We start from the raw sequence: 21100 nt of genomic DNA, 5'->3' as shown, positions 1-21100 counted from the left end.
ATGTTTCAGTAGTTTAATCTACCTCCGTTATTAGGATAAATAAAATGAAATGAAATGAAATGAAATGAAATGAAATGAAATGAAATGAAATGAAATGAAATGAAATGAAATGAAATGAAATGAAATGAAATGAAATGAAATGAAATGAAATGAAATGAAATGAAATGAAATGAAATGAAATGAAATGAAATGAAATGAAATGAAATGAAATGAAATGAAATAAAATAATCTTACCTATATTTTTGTGCCTCTTTGCTGCTTACAATTATTCAAACACTTTTCCGACCGAAAATCTAATAATATTCTTTAAGTGGTGATTAATATGGTGTGCAAATCACTTATTTGACCACTATATTTAACCTTGGGTGCGTAAGTCGTGGACACGTTCCGATTACGTAGTCTGCAGTTTTAGCCTCCTCCCAACACTAACGGCAGCTAGGTTGGAGGTTAACAAGATCCTAGAGCGGAAGGCTTAACAGAATCTCAAGCGGTCTAGTTGGGGTCGTTTGCATGGAATTTGTTATTTTTAGGCATGCAAGGCATTGGCTCTATCTAGTTGAGCCCGAATTTTTTCTTTTCCGTACGGAGCCACCAAACGATAGCCTTTTAAGTAAGAAAAAGTTGTGAAATGAGTTTATTCGGTGAAGGATCTTAGGGGACAGACCCTAGGTGCTACAAAAAGCCTTCCAGCAGGTCAAAACCGCGCAGGTAGCTTTCTTAATCCTGAAGTCTGCTAGATCATAGCAGCAGGGTCTAGCATCTTCTAAAAGGTTAAGATTCCCAAAAACCAAATAGTTTTTGACTAACTGCATGCCTCACAGAGATGCAACTACTGGTGTGTAAGTTCATATATCTCTACACGTAGGGCCCTACATTGTGGCGGTGTTTTTTCTCGGTGAAGCATTACAAGGTCATCAGTGTAGGCCTGCATTTATATTTCAGTCTTGTTAAAACAACCAATAAAATAACTGGTCTGGCCAGGCCAGCCAGCGTATATGTTACAAGTGGGAAGATATACAGCACCGTGAAAGAATAGCCTTTATCCATCTGACTTACTTCTGAGCTACGATCCGAAGTGAGAGCGACTTAATTTTAGTATCAGGTTCCTTGGACACTACCTTGCAGAGGCGTGCCGCGGAGGATGTTTTAAACATTTTCGCAGAAGCGCCGTCAGCAATAAATTTATATACAAATTTATATCAAGGTATGGTGAGATTATAAATTGAAAATAGCAATATTAGTAGTATACTTGAGTTTGACCGCTTTTCTGAACGAGGCAACCAATAGTTTAGGTTTGAGGTTATTAGGCAGTGTATTATAAATTTTAACTACGTTATAAAAGGAGTCTTGAAATTTGAAGTTTTATGTTATGGTAACATGGGGTTTTAGAGTGACGTATTATACTATGTATACTATATATGCTAATATTACTAGCTAACTTGTTATACAAGTATCTAGGAAGTCTGGTGTGGATAACGTTATACAACCAGTATAGCCATATTTATTGTAAATTGTTCTTGCATCCAAGTTTAGCCACCGAGATGGCAGAAATAGTGGTGTAATGTGGTCAAATTTCCTTTCGTCATAACAAAACTTAAGGCAAGCATTTTGGAGTTTCTGTAAACTTGATATCTCTCTTTAAGCAAGGGTTGGCCAAAATAGTATATTTCCGTAATTTAAAAAGGATAAGACTAAAGAGTCAGTAAGTTTTAGTTTAATAGTGGTTGATAAAAAGTCATTGACATGATTTTTAAAATTAAGTTGATTATCTAGAATTATACCTAAGTTTTGCTCGCAACTAGAATGCTTCAAAATATTTCCGTCAACGGTTATATTAAAGTTTATATTCTGTAAGTTAGGCATGCCGAAAAATAATAGTTTTGATTTAGTACTATTAAGAGCTAGTTTATGAAAGCGTTACACCTGAACAATTATTGTATCTAGGTCAACATTAAGGTACCTTATGGCATCATTCAGCTCACAAAAGGAAAAAGAGTGCTTAAGTTGAACATCGTCTGCATACTGGCGAGACTTGCAGGTATTTAAAAATTTAATTTTAACATATTAATTAATTAATTATTTAATTTAAACATTTAATAAAAAAGCGTTGATGCCTTTGACTCCGTTAAAAGGTTTTAATCCGGGTCAGTACTTGTATTAGTAAAAGGTAAGGTTACAACTGTCCTGTTTCTTGGCTGGCAATTTATATTATCTATTTTATTAGTGGAAGGTGTAAAAACTAAACCCATAACTGAGGTGAATAAATTGAGATTTCCCGACATTAAAGGTTTCTTTGGCCTACGAACCCCCGGAACTAAAAATCCTATTACAACTTGGATGCCCAACTGGGACAAAGAATACATGTTTATGGGTATTCCCGACCTCCAGTAGTTCATTCACCGAGGAACTTAAGATCTCAAAGACCATCAAACATGGATAGATCTAGGAGCTTTTTAATCGAAGAGAGGAATACGACAGAACCATTACAACCTCTGGGGAGAAGTGGAGAAGCAAATTTTCATAAAATCGATAAAATAGTAAGCTGGGGTATTATTGAGAGGGCCGGTACTGCTTACGTGAGTCCGCTGCTGTGCACAGTCAAGTCTGACGGGAATGTCCGAGTATGCTTGGATGCTCGCCATTTGAATACACGTATGGTGAAGGATTATGCAATGCCGCATCCTATAGATGAAATTTTAAAATTGTTTTTTAGCACGAAATTTAAAACTTCTTTGGATTTATCGGCGGGTTATTGGCAAATTCCTTTATCTGAAAATAGTAAAAAATATACTGGATTTTTAGTAGGAAATAAAACCTACGTGTTTACCATCTTACCTTTTGGTATTTGTACTGCCATAATGTCCTTTTCAAAAGCGATTTCAAAAGTAATGTTCTTTTGTACCGGAATGTTTATCGTTTTTGGGGTATACTTTAACCACCGAAGGAATAAAGCCAGATAAATTGCGAATTGAGGCAATCAAATTTTTTCCGCGACCAAATAATAAAAAAGAGGTACAGGCCTTTTTAGGACTCTGTAATTCTGTAATTTCGATAAAGCATTTTGCGCTCAATTTTCTACACTGGCAAAATCATTTATGCAGTTATTACGTAAGTCCTCTAAGTGAAACTGGAAAGAAGAACAAGAAATTTCTTTTTTAAAATTACAACAAATGTCAACCAACGATGAACTCTTATATCATCCCCACGAAGGTTTTGAATATTGCGTTCAGACTGATGCTAGTGAAGTAAAACTTTGTAAAATTGAAAAAAAAAATGGATATAGGAATTTTTCGAATTTTTTTTACAAAAAATTAATATCAAATATATTGGAAATAAAATAGTAAAATGCAATAAAAAAATAAAAAGTACCTAATAAATAAATAAGATTAAAAGATTGGATAAAAGGGAGATAGTAAGGTTCTTGCCAAAATTTTCAACCTATTGCCTATTTTTTCCTAAAGGAAATGATTTTTGTATTCTTAGGACTTAAACATAGCTGTTTTTAAATTGTGTGTGATCACTCAGATAGACTGCAGATACTTCAGGCGATTTTTGTTTTTTGAAGCGTTCTGCGATTTTCTCCAGGATTCCAGGAATGTAGCGGTCTTTAAACCGCAAAAACGGACCCAAAACGGCGATTTTTGTTCTATTTTTTTCAGTGGGGCTATTTAAAAGAGTTGGTTTATTGTGAGTATTAGTAAGTACTCCGGAAGAACTTCAAGAGCCCCAAATTCTTGTGATTAATTTGTATACATCAGAATTTTATTTTCGAAGCTTGGAAAGAGTCATAGATTCGCCGAGCGTAATTGTGTGTTAATAGAATAAATAGGGATAATTTTGATAAAAACTGTAATCATTTAACTTAAAGATAAATGATTATAGTTTTTAGAGAAGTAACTCTTATGCCACTTTTAGATAGGCTTTTAGTATATTTTCTTTTGACGAGTTCAACAAGGTGTTAAAATAAATAATTCAACTTTGAAAGCAGCCTGTATATAAATGTCAATATCTGTCTGGAGTATTAGCAGCACGTGTAAACTGCGCTATGGACTAATACGAAAATGCATGCACGTTATATACATGGTTTTAAATGCGATTTCGTCATTAATTTGCAATAACATTACGTGAATGTTTTGTGTGTTCGGAAGGACAGAGAAAAAAAAGTTTGCTTTTTTTTGGGTGTCTTGAAAAGTATGCAGCATGCAAAAAATTTTAAATTGGAAAAACAGCTTTAATATCCTCCCGAAGACGAAACACTTGTCGAGAATAAAATACAGTTAGGGTCAGTGGTAAAACTGTTTTGTGATTTCAGTGATACACCAAAGGTTCTTCTATGGCAATGACAATTCGATATCAAAAAGGGTGAAAACTCAAGGTAATAAAATAGAAGATATTTGTAATGTGTTGATTTTTTTTTGCTTCATTAATTTTTCCATACTTATTTAATTGCATATTAAAATAAATTTTTTTGGGATATTTGAAGCTACCCGAAGTACCATACGGATTAATTCATTAATATTAAATAAGAAAAACTTACTTTTGCTGATATTGCTGATGATATTTGCACAGTAGTCCTAAGTTTCATCCATCGCTGGTTCGATTTCGTCCTGAAAGTAAAAGTTTGTGTGATGCAGAATTTTAATATTTACAAAATTTCTTTTTACAGTGCACATTTCTAGATAATACAAAATAAAAATAAAGATATTTATGATACATATTTGAGTACAAATAGAAAGAGTAATGTAACGAATTTTGCAAAATTATTATTGATCGTGAAAGCATTAGTAAAACAACAACTTTTACAACAGGATAATTGGGAATATTACATACATAATTTGCTTTAAAACTTGTAGTATATAAAATAACGATTTTTGTGAAATATCAGCTTCTTAATTTTACAATTTATATCTACAAATTTGTAAAAAATAAATAAATTTTTAAAAATATGTAAGAATACCATTAGGATAAAATGACAATGTTGTACAATAATGTTTATTTATATATTAGAGTATTCATTAAACACTCTGTATTTTCATTTCTTGAATATAGTTACTTAACAAAGTATATTCATATTATATAAAACACTACTTAAAAATCTTTTAAATTAGTGAACTAACACAAATGACTAACTATTTAACACTTCAATGCTGTAGAACTGAAATAATAGTCTTTAAGAACTAATAGTAAGAGTACTGTGAAAAACAAGTACCAAACAAGTAAAGGTTTAGTGCAAATTTTTTTGATGTGAAATTAAAAAAAAATGTAATGTAAAAAAAGTGCAAATAATATGTGAAAGTCCCTTTACAAGAATTGGTAAAGATTTCTAAAGAACAATTACTGACTACTATATTAAACATGCAAAATACTGTCTATGATTTAATATTAAACTAAATAGAAAAATTAGCATAAGCCGAAAGTTTTTAAATTACCATTAAAATATTAATTTGAATTATGGAACTAACTATGACTGTGACTACATATACTTTTTTTAAATAGTATTAAATTACGGTCAAAAAACTATTTCCATCGAGTACTAAAACGAAATTTAAAAAATTATGTTGTCAAAAATACCTACTAATTAACTTAACATTTTGTCTCGTCGGTGTAGTAAACACAGGTTTTAATGCACTTAAGGTGTTTCTAGTGCACTTCTTAATAAGATTTAAAAAAAATCCATTTTGACCTTATATAAAAGATCTTGCTCATGCAGGTTTGACTTTAAAAGCAATTTACATAATCATTGCACTTATATATTTTATTAGCCAATAATAATTTAATAAATATTATAATGTATTTATTAAATTGTCTATAAACAATGATAATTTTTAATTTTTTTTTAAAGTTCTGCTATTGAATTTCGTCAGTTGTATGCTGTAATTGACTATCAGGTACTACTGTTGTAAGACTACGTTCTCAAAAATAGGTTTATTAGTAAAGCATGATTTAGTTTAGGTTGGATAAAAAGACAAAAAATAACCTTAAAATACATCCTTTCCCAAACAAAAATATCTATTAATTTAAAAAATAAGTTCTAAAAATATAATATATAGTTATATATATTATAATATAATATATAATATATATTTAAGGAAAAAACTTCTATTTAGTTTAAAGTAGTCTAGCATAAACATATATTAAATCAAGAATCTAACACGATAAATTTTTAAGGTACATAACATTTAGTTATGTAGTGAATAAGTCAGTTGTCTACTACATACTACTAAAAAAATGATACAAGAAAAATAGTTGTTGAACTAACTATACAGAAAAGGGTTATTTATTATAAACTAAGAGTTTGACAAAAAAGTTTTATATTCAAATAAAACTAATATTTTTTGAGTACATTTTTTACATCAAACTCCTAATTTACTATTAACAAAAGTAATAGTTAATAAAGAGGCTATAAAGAACTAATGCAAACCCATTATAAATGCTGAAAAACTTTTACCGTACATATATCTAAAAAAATATTTGAATTAGAGTATATAATGTACATACATAATTGAATAAGCGCCAGTCTTTTTAAAAACATATTCTTATAGATAACGTTCCATCTAAGACTTTACTTCTATTTTTTATATAAATATTTTATTTTTATTTGAGTTCTTAACAACCCGTTTTTTCATTATAAATGACTAGTTCTCAAGGTAAAAATACGCTCTAAGCATAAATGATTTGGTCGGTTTTCGATAGGATATAGATAGGAGCGAGTATATGACCTATGTAAAATTTTAAGATTAAAGCAACTACAAGTTTGTGCTATATAGGTTCTGTACTATTTTTACCAGATGGCTTACTTTGGTGATTTACTTCTCACGTAGAGGTTAAGAATATAAATATTTTTGATAATTACTGTACTGATTACCTATGTACATGTTGAAAGTTGTTATATGTCTTTTAGTGATCTAAATTGTGTGGTTTTGTTTTTTAAATTTGGTCAATAGGTCTACAATCATCTCATTAAAAAAAAACTTATGCACTAATTAGAACGTATGTCTTAGATGCGAATGTCTACAATGTTTTCATTCATTAGCCAAAAAAATGGTAGTAAGTAATGAGTGTATCATAGAAAATTCGAATTACTGAAATCAATTTAATTACATCAATTTAATTATATCGTTATACACTTAAATTTTTTTTGATGATTGTTATTTTTAAATTAATGAATAATTTTATCAGTATCTGCACAAAGAAAACTATGCCCATTACACTATAGCTATATGCAAACCAAAAGAAAATTTGTTGGATTGATTAAAATATTCTTTTATTCTTGTTTCAAATTTTCGTATTGTTTTCCCAATATAGGTGGATTTACAGTGTGTCCAAATTTGGACACGTTTGTTGGTTATCTCGGTTGCTAGGAGATAGAGCCTTGCAGATTTCGCATTACTATGCTACTTTTTAATAAAATAAAATATGCCATTGTCAAAAATTAGACAGCTATCAATCTATAAAACAATAACCAAACTTGAAACAAGATTAGAAGAACATCTTAATCAACCCAACAAATTTTCAGGGCTAGTTTATGAGCAAAAGACCTATGAATCTATACAGAAATTAGTTAGTTGTCTATACAGAAATTAGTTATTACAATTTTTTAATTTATGAATCCAAAAAACACGGAAGCTTTGTAAAAAATAATTTAGTTAAAAGCAATATTGTTACTCTTACTATTAAGTGTGTAGCACATAGTTATAGCACCAAATGGTCATTATGAGTTTTTACAAATGCCATTCGGACTGGTAAATGCTCCTGCCGTTTTTCAAAGGGCTATAAATCAAGTTTTAGGATCTTTAAGGTTTGAAACGGCAATGGCATATTTAGACGACTTATTAATTCCGTCTGTATCAATACCAGATGGTTTTTGCAAGTTAAAGGATGTCCTCAGTATTTTTAGAGAAGCTGGTATAACGCTTAGAGTAAATAAATGCCATTTTCTTCAGGAAAATATTGAGTATTTAGGGCATGAAGTATCTCGTTTAGGTATTCGTCCTGGCGCAGACAAAATAAAAGCCGTAGCTAAGTTTCCAATACCCAAAAATGTCCACGATGTTAGGAGATTTCTAGGTTTAGCTAGCTATTTAGCTATCAGGAAGTTTATTAAAGGATTTGCTTCAATTGCCAGACCAATTTCTAGTCTTACTAAGAAAAACTCAGTGTTTACGTGGAACGTCGTACATCAATCTGCATTTAAAGATTTAAAAAGGTGCCTTGTAGAGAGACCTATTTTAGCTATTTATAATAGAAAAGCAGAAACCGAAGTTCATTGTGATGCTAGTAAGATTGGTTTGGGAGCGATATTGTTTCAACAGCAACAGGATAGTAGCTTAAAACCTATTCAATACTTTAGTCGTGCTATAACCCAGGATGAACAGAAATATCATTCCTATAAGTTGGAAACGTTGTCATTAGTTGAGGCATTAAAAAAGTTTAGAATATACCTTTTAGGTAATAAATTTAAAGTTGTTACGGACTGTAATTCACTACGTCACACATTAATGAAAAGAGATTTAATTCCACGTATTGCAAGATGATGGCTTAGGATGCAAGAATTCGACTTTGATATTAAATATCGTGCGGGTACTAAAATGGTACACGTGAACGCTTTGAGTAGAGGTCCAATACAGAACATTGACGTTTTAAATGTTAATGTCTCTGAAGAAGATTGAATATTATCTGTACAGCTTCAAAATGACCGTTGTCGCCATTTGATAGATACGTTGTCAGGAAAAACGTCGAACAGTAATAAAGATAACGAAATTCGCAAGAATTACTGTTTAAAAGACAATCGGCTATATAGGATAACAGATGGAGGACAAAGATGGGTCGTACCAAATTCATCAAGACGAACTATAGTAACTTATTATCATGATGGAGCAGGTCACTTTGCAGTGGATAAAACTTTAGGAGCCATAAGTACACGGTATTGGTTTCCACAAATGAGAACTTACGTTAAAAACTACATTCGCTTATGCTTAGGATGTTTGTATAATAAAATGCCATCTGGGAAACGTCCTGGAAGACTTAACCCAATAGAAAAACTGAGTATACCAATGGACACAATACACATTGAGCATCTTGGACCGTTTGTTACGAGTAAAAGAAAAAGTGCCTATTTGATAGTCGTCGTCGACGCATTTACGAAGTTTGTCTTTTTAAAAGCAGTTCCTAGCACCAAAACTTTCCCAGTGTTACGTTTTTTGGAAAACATAATTGTTTGGTGTTCCAAGAAGAATAATTTGTGACCGAGGAACGGCGTTTACGAGCAAAAGTTATTCGGACTTTTGTATTTCGTTAGGTATTAAGCGCGTTCTATGTAATATAGCTACATCTAGAGCTAATGGGCAGTTGGAGAGAATGAATCGCTAAATCCTCTCGGCTCTGACAGCTTCTATTGAGGATGAATCCCGTTGGGATAAGGTTATAAATAAAGTTAAGTGGGGAATTAACTCTACAGTTAATTCCATAACAGGAAAATCGCCTTACGTGGTTTTCTTTGGTTATCGATCACGTTGGAAAAACCTCCTTCAACCAGTCCTATCAAACAGTCCTTGATAATGATCGCTATGTAGTGAACGAATTACAAGGATCAAAACGTTGTAGGACTGCTTATACGGGCATATGTCCTTCAGATAGAATGAAACCTTTTGTTACAACAGTTACTGATGATGAAGACGATATCAGTAGCAACCATCAGTAGACGAAAACTGTGTTTCGTCTTCTGAATTTGTTTATAATATAAGTAACTAATTAAGTTTTTTTTAGTGAATCTAGCTTCACGAGGTCGTGAAGTGTAGTCAGGAAGGCCGTCTCTAACCTATTACACAGATGGTGCCAGCCCGTTTTTAATCCTACCTAATGGCCATCTTGGGCCCTGACAAAAGTAAACAAGCCCAAACAGATTACAAAAGGGTCTTCAGAGAACCGATAAGATAACGATGCACCCTATCATAAACTACCCAGAAAAAGAAAGTGGCATCACGTCTTCTTGTCCAGGTTTTTTGGAAGGTTTAGGCAGTCGATTTGCGGTATTATTATCCGTCGGTTTCTAAGCGCTAGTTGTAGTATTTCTTTATTTATTAAAATAATATTTTGTTCTCGAAACTTTATTTGTTTTTTTCGCATCGATTACAGTACATTATTGAAAACCATAGATCTAAGCTAGAATGTAGAGTATATCGGGTGACACAGAAGAAAGGAAAAACTTAATAACTTTTTTACTTTTCAAGATAAATAAATGAAATTTAGTATATTGATAGAATAGTTAGAAGAGTATCTTTTGACATATTCTATTATTTTCTACCATTTCCGGCTTAACACGAAGTGAAACTAACTTTCTTATTTTTAATGGGACACTTGGTACATTATTACGTATTTCGATAAAAAATAATGTTCTAAAACCAATGGTAATATGTTTGCTACCTTTTTTTTTGTATTCATAGAAAAAATCGTTTTTTTAAATTTTATAATAGGGTGCAGGAATGAGTTGAAAGTTTTAATTTTTAATCAAGTAATCATGAAAAAATAGTTTTCTTTTCATTTTATGACTGAAATGTTTTACACGCCTATTTAAAATATCCAAACCAATAATTTTGGCATTTACTTAATTTTTTTAAATAGCACATTATTGGGAACAACTACTTTTTAAATGAGGTTTCTTTTTCCTAATAATTTGGTATGATTATTTTTTTAAATCGGTTGATAAATAAGCCCATAAGAAGAAAAAAACTAATTTACAAAAATGAGCAAACAGGAAGCATTGTAATGACATGCCTGCCTATTTTTTTCAACTGACATAACAAATCATATTTTGTCAAACGTCATATTACTATTTGAGAAGAAAAGAACAAATTTCTTAATGCAATATTTTTTTCGGTATTTTAGTACGACATATTTTATTTAACATTAACCTAACATAACATAGGTACACATAAACGGTAAACAAACAGAAAAAATATGAGGTTTACAAATTATTTTAACATAACATGTTCATAACATTTATCAACCGATTTAAAAAATAATTATATCAAATTATTCGAAAAAAGAAGACGCATTTTAAAAGTGGTTGTTCCCAATAATGTGCTTTTTAAAAAAAATAAGTAAATGCCAAAATTAATGGTTTAGACATTTTAAATAGGCGTGTGAAAGATTTAAGTCATTAAATGTAACAAAAACTATTTTTCCCTGATTGAAACTTTCAACGCATTAATGGCACCCTATTTTAAAATGGAAAATACAGTATTATTGTTTTTAGAATATTATTTTTTATCGAAATACGTAAAAATATACGTAAAAATGTGTCCCATTTAAAATTAGTTCAGCAAATCGAAATTATCGTACGACACTCTATTTAAAAAACTTGCTTCGTTTGATGACTATACCTTCAGTAAACCAAATACAGAGTTTTAGTGAAATTATCTCAATAAAAATATAAATTTTCCGCTAAATCCCTGCTTCTCTGTTGACTTTACTATACCTGAGACTACGAGATAAAGATATGTCTACACATACATATTTTCATCAACCTTTTACAACTACAACCTATTAGACATTTTTTATCTAAATATTTAACTGTCATTTATAAGATCTTTTATAATTAATGCAATACAGATAAAGTTGATTTGTAAACTGCCCACCATGATATAAAACGATATTGGAATTATGTTGAGATCTAATTTTACTTTAATAGGGTTTACGTGAAAAAAAAACAATAAACCTATTTTTTTCAAATCAAACAGTATTTACGCTGAATATTTTAAAATTACGGTAGTGTGGAAAATAAAGGGAAAGTAGGCAACATGGACGTATTTTGAATTAGTAAAAATATCTTAAATGTGAATATTTACTAATTATTTTAACCCTACTTTTACACATATAAAATAAAGCAAGTTTTTATTAAATAGCTGGCACTTATTCAATATAAACCAAAAATTACACACATATCGACAGTACAATATTAGTATAAATCAAATATATTTTAAAAACCTCTTAATTTTTCGTAGTGAATGATAGTATGCCATAACAGCTCTGAGATTTCTCCAACTTTGAGTAGCGGGTTTCGTTCTATTCTGCTTAGACGTGGTCGTTTCTTTTTCTTCTACATCGAAGCTGCTAAAACAAGTAGTTAGCAGATACAGTATAAAATGGTAAAATACAAAATAAAGCTACCAAAAACGTGTCACCTATAAAATAAAATTATAAGTAAAAAGAATTGTATAATACCCATAAATATACTTGCTTGCTTTGACTATCAGTATTCTCTTAAGATAATTGGTCTCCATTGTAAAAAATAATTTAGAAACTTCTAAGTATTTCTGAATGTTTTTTTTTTTAATTTTACCATGGGATTTAAAAGGTACCGCGTTTTGTGATATCTTAATCAGTTTTGTTCTTAACCCATGAAGACAATAAATGACAGGCAACGAGAGTCAAGTGGAAGTTTTAACGTTGTTAATAAAAAGAGTCTTCCTGGAGAAGTAGTGTATTCCACAAGAAGTGTGTTTCTGAATAACGTTATAATATCATTTGTAAATTAGTGAAAAATGCTTTTTATAGTAAGAAAAATATTAAACTTGATGCTTTCATCATCATTTTTTTTTATTACCCAATATTATTATGAATATTTTGTATTTACTTAGAATATCAATTTTTTATTAAATTTTAATTCACTTTAGATATTCAAATTTTATCTGAGGTATTTTGTTAATAAGTAAACCAAGTTATTGTTTAAACATTACAGTTAAATATTGAATGGCAAGGCATATGTTATAAAGTATTTTTCAAATAAGCATATTCTAATAACTTTTGAACACATATCTGCGTACAAAATATCTTCCCGAGTAAAATCTGCATCAAAATTTAAATTCAATAAAAACTCTATGTAAAGTTTTGGAGCACAGAAACAGATCTCACTTAACTTATATAATGCAGCTAGTCCAATAACCTATAGGTATATATAATAATTTTTTATTACAATATATGCGTTTATTTAAAATCGAAAGTAATAAGCAGTTTAGTTGAACACCAGATTTATAATCTGGCAAACTGAACCTCGCCTTTTTGATTATTATTATTATTATTATTATTATTATTATTATTATTATTATTATTATTATTATTATTATTATTATTATTATTATTATTATTATTATTATTATTATTATTATTATTATTATTATTATTATTATTATGATTATTATTATTATTATTCTATTTTCGCTCGCTGATAGCGGTGTTGTCAATTTCATCGGCCTGAAGGCAAGATGAATTTTGCTATGGTAGATTTAGGAACTTTCGAACATTTGTTGCATGTATTCAGTATAACAGATTTCTGTATAGTGACAATCGTCCAGGAGGAAAGACCCAATGTGTTAAGGTATTTGGACAGTGTTAAAGGGACAATTCCTGTGGATGAAATAACTAGAGAGAGTATATATACATTATCTTGCCTCCATTGTTGTTTTATTTCGTGAGCTAGATCTGCGTATTAAGCAAGTTTAGTGTGTGTTGTTTCTAGGACATTATTGGTATTTGTCACTGCTATGTCAATTAGAAAGGTTTTCTTTTGGGCTTTGTTTATTAAGACTATATCTGATGTTTGAAGCGTCCTATCGGTCAAAACAGTTCTGTCCCAGTAGAGGCGAAAGCAGTGGCGGCTGGTGACTTTAGGAAGAGGTGAGGCGCAAAACCCAAAATATACCATAAGCAGCAAAAACAAAATTTTATTATGCAAATTGGGTCATATAACGGCAACATTTTATAAAAAAAATTCCCGAACGCCATGGAATTTAGTTCCCATAAACAAGAACTAAGTCAATAGAATAAGAACCTTGCTGGCAGCGGCATGCATACGCCGCGTCGTTCGGTAAATTACCCCGCGTGTTTGTCCGTCCGTTGTCATAGCAACCGTCGTAAGCGCGGGGGGAGGTGTTGCATCGGATTATTGTTTCTGCTAATTGTGCTGCGTTGACACATGCGGTGGCGGTCGCCGCTGCTCTTATGAGAATATGTTTAGCGCGCTCGGGTTTCCAAATACTTTTACAAATATATTCTTTATAGGATTACACTAATTTTGATAAATCAGATAAAATAAAGAATTAATTTGTTATAAAATATAAAACAAACTAAATTGTAAACGTAAAGATGCCGATTTTAAAACTCTTAAATTTTTTAAAATTTGTGGTGAAGCGGCGCTTTACCCGCGTCCCCTGACGAGCCGCTACTGGGCGAAAGTCGTCATTTTCAAGTACAGTTTCTGGTTTGTACTGGTAATAGAGGCAAGTTTCGCCAATTAGATGATAAAATTTTGCCAGTTCTTGATGAATAATTTTTGCCACATAGTGTCATATGTGTATGTATCATAATGTCATATGTCGGTGCAGATATTATTATTATTATTATTATTGTAGGCAATTTGGCAACAACGATTTAAATTATGAAGTCCGAATGTTTTTCTTAGAGTTGTTATCGTTATGTGCTTGTCGGTGTTCGCGGAAAATGCCAAGGCGTCAACATCCCGGCTGAGCTTTGAGAGAAGATCGTCTCGACCGTTTTAATTGGAAATATTGAGTTTATTTGTTCTTTGTATTTCGCTATAGTTGGTAGTTAAAATAATTTTAAAACCGTCTATTCGGTCCGCAAGTTATTATACCTACTTTAATTTGTCATCCGCTTTATATATATATCTCTCATTTAATTTTAAATAAACCATTCTGACGAAAATTTATTGTTTTAATTGACTGAGAGATTTACCCAAAATGCCCTACAAACTTCAGAAGTGAGATGTAAAAAAAAGAAAGGTGGCAATTTTAGTAGTGTACGCGGTTCGCCGCGGTTATGTGACAAGTTTTGTTTATGTTGGCGATTGGCATTTCTTTTTCATTCGGTGAAGTAGTGACGTCAGTTGTGTTGGGAAAATAAACAAAACTGCCAACAACCAATACGCACCAAGCATTGGTGCGTATTGGTTGCGTTTGTTTTTCCTAAGTCGTCACCTCAAGTGGAGTTGAAGAAAAATGTCGGCGCAAGATTTTACGGTAAATGAGTTGAAGGAGTTTTTGAAGCTCCGTAATTTACCAGTAACCGGCAGTAAGGCTGAACTTATAGACAGGCTGGACAAAGTGTCCGAAAGCATTTGGGAAGATTTGGTCAGCGAAAGACATCAAAGACAGGTCGATGTTGCTGCGTCTAGATTGGCTCAACATGAACTAGAAATGTTGAAACGTGAGCAAGAATTGGCGAGAAGGGAAATTGAACTTCTACGACGAGAACAAGAGTTGTTAAATTCTCGTACGACGCCAGAGAGGTCTGATAGCAGAAGCAGCTCCGCAGCTAGCAGTACAATCAGTATTCGAGCAATGGGCGATTTATTGAGTGATTTTGATGGCTCCAATGATTTTGGAAAATGGGAGCAGCAGGTACAACTTCTGCGGGCATCTTATCAGTTGGATGATAACGCTGTAAGAGTTTTAATTAGCTCTAAACTAAAAGGTCGGGCTTTGTCTTGGTTCCATTCAAAGCCAGCTCACCTAACAATGGATATCACCACTTTGTTAGATAACATGCAACACATGTTTATGCACCGTCCCAGTAAATTGTTAATGAGGAAAGATTTTGAAAATAGACATTGGAGAACATTTACGGATTATTACCATGACAAGTTAATTTTGGGAAATCAGGTGCCGATTGAAGAGGAAGAATTGATAGACTATATAATTGATGGGATTTCGGATCGACCATTACGAGATCAGGCTCGTATTCAACGTTTTCGTTCAGGAGCAGATTTGTTAGAAGCTTTTGAAAAAATCACTTTGGATCAGGAACAGTGCGGTTGGCAATAAAACTGTTCAATATTCAAATCCGGGCGTTAAACAAGTAAGGTGTTTTAATTGCCGAGAAACGGGACATATTTCGACAAAATGTGTAAAGCCTAAGAGATCTTTTGGTGCGTGTTTCGAGTGCGGGTCAACATCACATAAGTTGAACGAGTGTCCTCGCCGTGTTTCTCATCAACCAGTTAAAGGCTCACAGGAGGAGCCAAGTGCCTCAACGTCAGCCAATTTGCTTCAGACGGCTCATACCAGGCCGTATATGGTTTCCGTAAGTTATGAGGTATTTTGTAAGACTGGACAACACTATAAGTACACATTAAGTGCTATATTAGATTCCGGATCACCGATTAGTTTAATTAAGGAAAGTTTTGTACCGTTAGAGGCGAGATCCCCGATTTGTTCGGATGATAAAGGGTTTTGTGGTATTAATGGGTCACCATTAGAAATTATAAATATTTTTTACACTAAAGTAAAAGTTGCAAATGTTGATGTTGAATTAAAATTTTATGTGGTACCTGATCATACAATGGCTTTTATGGCTTTACTTGGGCGTGATTTTTCTACATTACCCTTCATCACAGTCACACTGGGAGATCGTATAATAATAACTAAAGAAAACACTGAAAGCTATTCAACCAATGATTTAAATTCGGCAAATCATTAGATTATGAATATTGAAGTTGATTCGGATTCACTGAAAGTGTCGGAGGAATTACAAATTAATTCCAGCATTGATAGAAAGTTTGTTGAAGAGCTTAGGTGCATGTATTTTGACTATTTAAAGATTAAAGATAGTGGGCTGAGTAAAGTTGATTTTGAAATGAAAATTGTGTTGAAACACGATCAGCCCATAAGTTTTAGACCTAGACGTTTATCGTATTCTGATAAAGAAAAATTACAGTTAATTTTGAATGACCTTTTAAATCGCGGTATCATAAGACCGAGTGAATCACCGTATGCCAGCCCTATAGTTTTAGTAGGGAAAAAGAATGGTGAAACTAGATTATGTATTAATTATCGCGAATTGAATAAAATCACAATTAAAGATAATTTTCCAAGCCCGTTGATTGACGATAATATTGATTTAATAAGGAATAAAAGATATTTCACCTCTCTTGATTTGAAAGACGGTTATTATAATGTGAGAATAGCCGAAGAATCTGTCAAATTTACATCCTTTGTGACTCCCATGGGTCAATATGAATTTCTTTTCTGCCCTTTTGGCTTAACAAATGCGCCTAAAGTGTTTGGGAGATTTATTAAAAAAGTTTTTTCTGAACTTTTACAGAGTGGTGAAATGATGCAATTTTTTGATGATTTTTTGATAGCAACAACGACCTTGGAAAATCACTTTGAAATATTGGAAAAGGTATTTCGATTGGCAGGCCAAGCAAAGTTAACATTTAGATTAGACAAATGTTTCTTTATTCAGACTGAAATTGATTACTTGGGGTACCGTGTTAGTTACGAAGGTATTCGACCTACTGACGAAAATATTGCGGCAGTATTAAATTATCCGGTTCCTCGAAACGCCAAGGAAGTATTACGGTTTGTCTCTTTAGCAAGTTATTTTCGCCGTTTTATTCCATCATTTTCTACGGTGGCGAAACCCTTATATGACCTTGTTAGGAAAAATGCTAAATTTGAGTTTGGTAGTAAACACCATGAGGTTTTTAAAATTTTGAAAAAACATCTCGCGAGTAAACCTCTTTTGTCAATTTATTCTCCCACTGCTGAAACAGAATTGCATTGTGATGCTAGTGCCTCTGGATTTGGGGCAATATTATTGCAAAGACAAGAGGATGGTCTTTTTAAGCCAATTTTCTATTTTAGCCACCACTCCAGCAGAGGCAAAGTATCACAGTTTTGAACTTCAATGTCTTGCCGTTGTAAATGCAATAAAACGATTCCATATCTATTTAGGGGGAATAAAATTTAAAATTATTACCGATTGTGATAGTTTTCGATTAACTCTTAGTAAACAACAGGTCAATCCGCGAATATCACGTTGGGCTATGTTTTTGCAAGATTACGATTATGAAATATGTCATCGTCCGGGAAAACGCATGAGTCATGTTGATGCGTTGAGTCGATGTCATAGCGTTTTAGTTATTGAAGCTAACACTTTTGAGCAAACTCTTTCAATTTGTCAGAATCGTGATTTAGAGATAGGAAAAATCCGTAATGAATTAGAGAACGCGGAATCTAAATTCTTTGAGTTAAGAGATGGTCTTGTATATAGAAAAAATAAAAATAAAGAATTGCTTTTCTATGTTCCTCAGTCCATGGAAAACAATGTAATTAGAACCTGTCATGACGATCTAGGGCATGTTGGATATAAAAAGGTGGTAGATAGTATTTTAAAAGTATATTGGTTTCCGAAACTGCTCGAGAAAATAAAAGAGTATATTGCCAATTGTTTACGTTGTATTGAATTTTCTCCTGTTAGCGGAAAGCCCGAAGGACTTTTGCATAGTATCAATAAGGAAATGTTACCTTTTCAGACTTTGCATATCGATCATCTTGGTCCGTTAGAAAAAACATCAAACGGTTATAAGCATTTATTTGTTATAGTGGACGCGTTTACAAAATTCTTAAAACTATATCCATGCAAATCGACTAAATCAGAAGAATGTGTGAAGCATTTGACGGATTATTTTAGGGCTTATAGTAAACCTCGCCGTATTATATCTGACCGTGGTACAGCTTTTACCTCTGTTCTGTTTACAGACTTTTTAAACTCAGAAAAAGTTGATCATGTTTTGATAGCTGTAGGTACGCCGCGCGCGAACGGCCAGGTTGAGAGGTTCAATAAAACCATAACCCCAATGATCGCGAAATTATGTGAATTGCCAGAAAATTGGGACCGTGTCTTGGACAAGGTTGAGTTTGCCTGTAACAACACGGTATCTCGAGCGACAAATAATACACCAAGTCAATTGTTATTTGGAGTCGATCAATTAGGTAAAACAAATGATTGTATTAAATTAATTTTAGAGGATAACTGTGAGAAAGTGCGGAATTTAGAGCAAATTCGGGAAGAAGCATATCAAAACATAGTGAAAGTGCAAAAGTGTAACGAGACGAGTTATAACAAAAAGCGTAAAGAAGCTTCAGTATATGATGTGGGGGATTACGTAATGATTAAGAATGTTGATACTACTGCGGGGGTCAATAAAAAATTTATTCCAAAATTTAAAGGGCCTTATATAGTTAAGAAAATATTGGATTGTGACAGATATGTGATTGAAGATGTTGAAGGCTTTCAAGTTACTCAACTTCCTTATAACGGGGTGGTCGCACCCGATAACATGAAACCATATATCTGTTAATTATTCCACAATAATTGAGAAGCTTACATTCTTAGATTCTAGTAAAGTTATTGTAGTTATATATTTTTTTGAGTAGATATAGTTTTTTTTAATTTTGAGTAAGCCGGGACGGCTTATTGTCAGTTTGGCCGATTTGTAGGCAATTTGGCAACAACGATTTAAATTATGAAGTCCGAATGTTTTTCTTAGAGTTGTTATCGTTATGTGCTTGTCGGTGTTCGCGGAAAATGCCAAGACGTCAACATCCCGGCTGAGCTTTGAGAGAAGATCGTCTCGACCGTTTTAATTGGAAATATTGAGTTTAGTTGTTCTTTGTATTTCGCTATAGTTGGTAGTTGAAATAATTTTAAAACCGTCTATTCGGTCCGCAACTTATTATACCTACTTTAATTTGTCATCCGCTTTATATATATATCTCTCATTTAATTTTAAATAAACCATTCTGACGAAAATTTATTGTTTTAATTGTCTGAGAGATTTACCCAAAATGCCCTACATTATTATTATTATTATTATTATTATTATTATTATTATTATTATTATTATTATTATTATTATTATTATTATTATTATTATTATTATTATTATTATTATTATTATTATTATTATTATTATTATTATTATTTTTGTTATTATTATAATAATTCGATTAGGCGCTGATACGTAATATTTTTGGTTACAATTTTCATTTAATTCGCTAAGCAAATAAAGTTCTAGTTATCTGAGAGGGAAAATTAACCTTATTGTAGTATATATTTAAACAAAATATCCAATAGATATTATCAATAATAATAATAATAATCTGCTATCAGATGAAGGAATCTTATTAAATAAAATATCATTGCCTTGTTTGAGAGTAATGTAGCAATGACTAATATTGACTTCATTTAGATATTTTGAAAGAGAGTGTGTTTTGCACTAATTGATCTACGTGATTCACTATTTTTCAAAATGTATACTCACCTTTCGTAATATTGACAGTATTTTTAAAGTGGATTTTTAAATTTCTGGAGCTCGTACAAAATTTTTGTATGTGTGAGGTATGTATATGGTAAATGATCATTTACGTTTCATGGTTTTAAATAGTTAATTTTTTCTGTGTTGTAGCTGTTTATTATTAGCCTAAGCTGCGAAAGTGTCTTTGCTCGCGTGGATGTAGAATGAGTTATCGACTATGTTTAAGTAGTACCGAATGAGGCTGCAAAGCAAAGGTTGCACGAGAACGATGAGAAGAAGTTTTAAATTTTCATGTAATGTTATTTTAAAGTCAAAGACGCATCCTCGATTAAAAACCATTCCTATAATATTCCTCTGGTAAAAACACATAACTATTCTCATTTTCGTATTATTTCGTAGCGGCAATTTAGGCACGAGGCTAACGACACTCCGAACAGATATTCACATATTATATAAATTTAAAATGTTTAAGATTTTTCTTAAATGATATAATTTTTACTAAAATATTAGTTATTTTTCAAAACTTATCAATCTTCAAAATTATATATTTTGATTCTTTATTGGTTTTACCACAAATATCATAAGACAAACAGATATATATCTTAACTCAACTGATATGCCAGTCATATAGGGAAGATTTTAATATATTTTTAATATTTTCGGAAACACGTATGCTTTGCGTGATGGTTAATGTCTGTCGCAGTCAATCACTGTTTAGATAAATTGTAAATAAATGATTATTGTATTATACCCACTTGGGTTCTGCTTTAGTTTTATGTAAAATATTTTAACGCTCAGTCACAAGGTCGGTAATAAGGGCGAATATTTTAATGTGTTTAAGAATTTTGTTTGAATCAAACAATTATCTATTTATCCAACCACAAATTCTTTAGTATCTAAACTTTGATAAACCTTGTGTTTTAATGACAGACGCGTCCAAATAAGCGTGCGGCGCGGTACTATCTCAAAAAGGTTCGAGGC

At 31.8% G+C, this 21100-nt stretch overlaps 1 protein-coding gene across 7 annotated transcripts in view; it reads right to left on the bottom strand.

Annotated features, from left to right (window-relative positions):
- The window catches only part of LOC126743388 (uncharacterized), a 347135-nt gene that overhangs the window by 251744 nt on the left and 74291 nt on the right, over positions 1–21100 (bottom strand). For all 7 annotated transcript variants that reach the window (XM_050450456.1, XM_050450452.1, XM_050450450.1 and 4 more), the window contains exon 3: positions 4538–4607. In XM_050450456.1, coding sequence (XP_050306413.1) covers positions 4538–4607 — 70 coding nt within the window. The remainder of the gene's footprint in view (positions 1–4537; positions 4608–21100) is intronic.

The sequence above is a fragment of the Anthonomus grandis genome, chromosome 12 (assembly GCF_022605725.1).
Source record: "Anthonomus grandis grandis chromosome 12, icAntGran1.3, whole genome shotgun sequence".
Lineage (NCBI taxonomy): Eukaryota > Metazoa > Arthropoda > Insecta > Coleoptera > Curculionidae > Anthonomus > Anthonomus grandis.
Note: the sequence above shows the minus strand (reverse complement) of the source record. Positions and strands in the feature narration are given on the sequence as shown.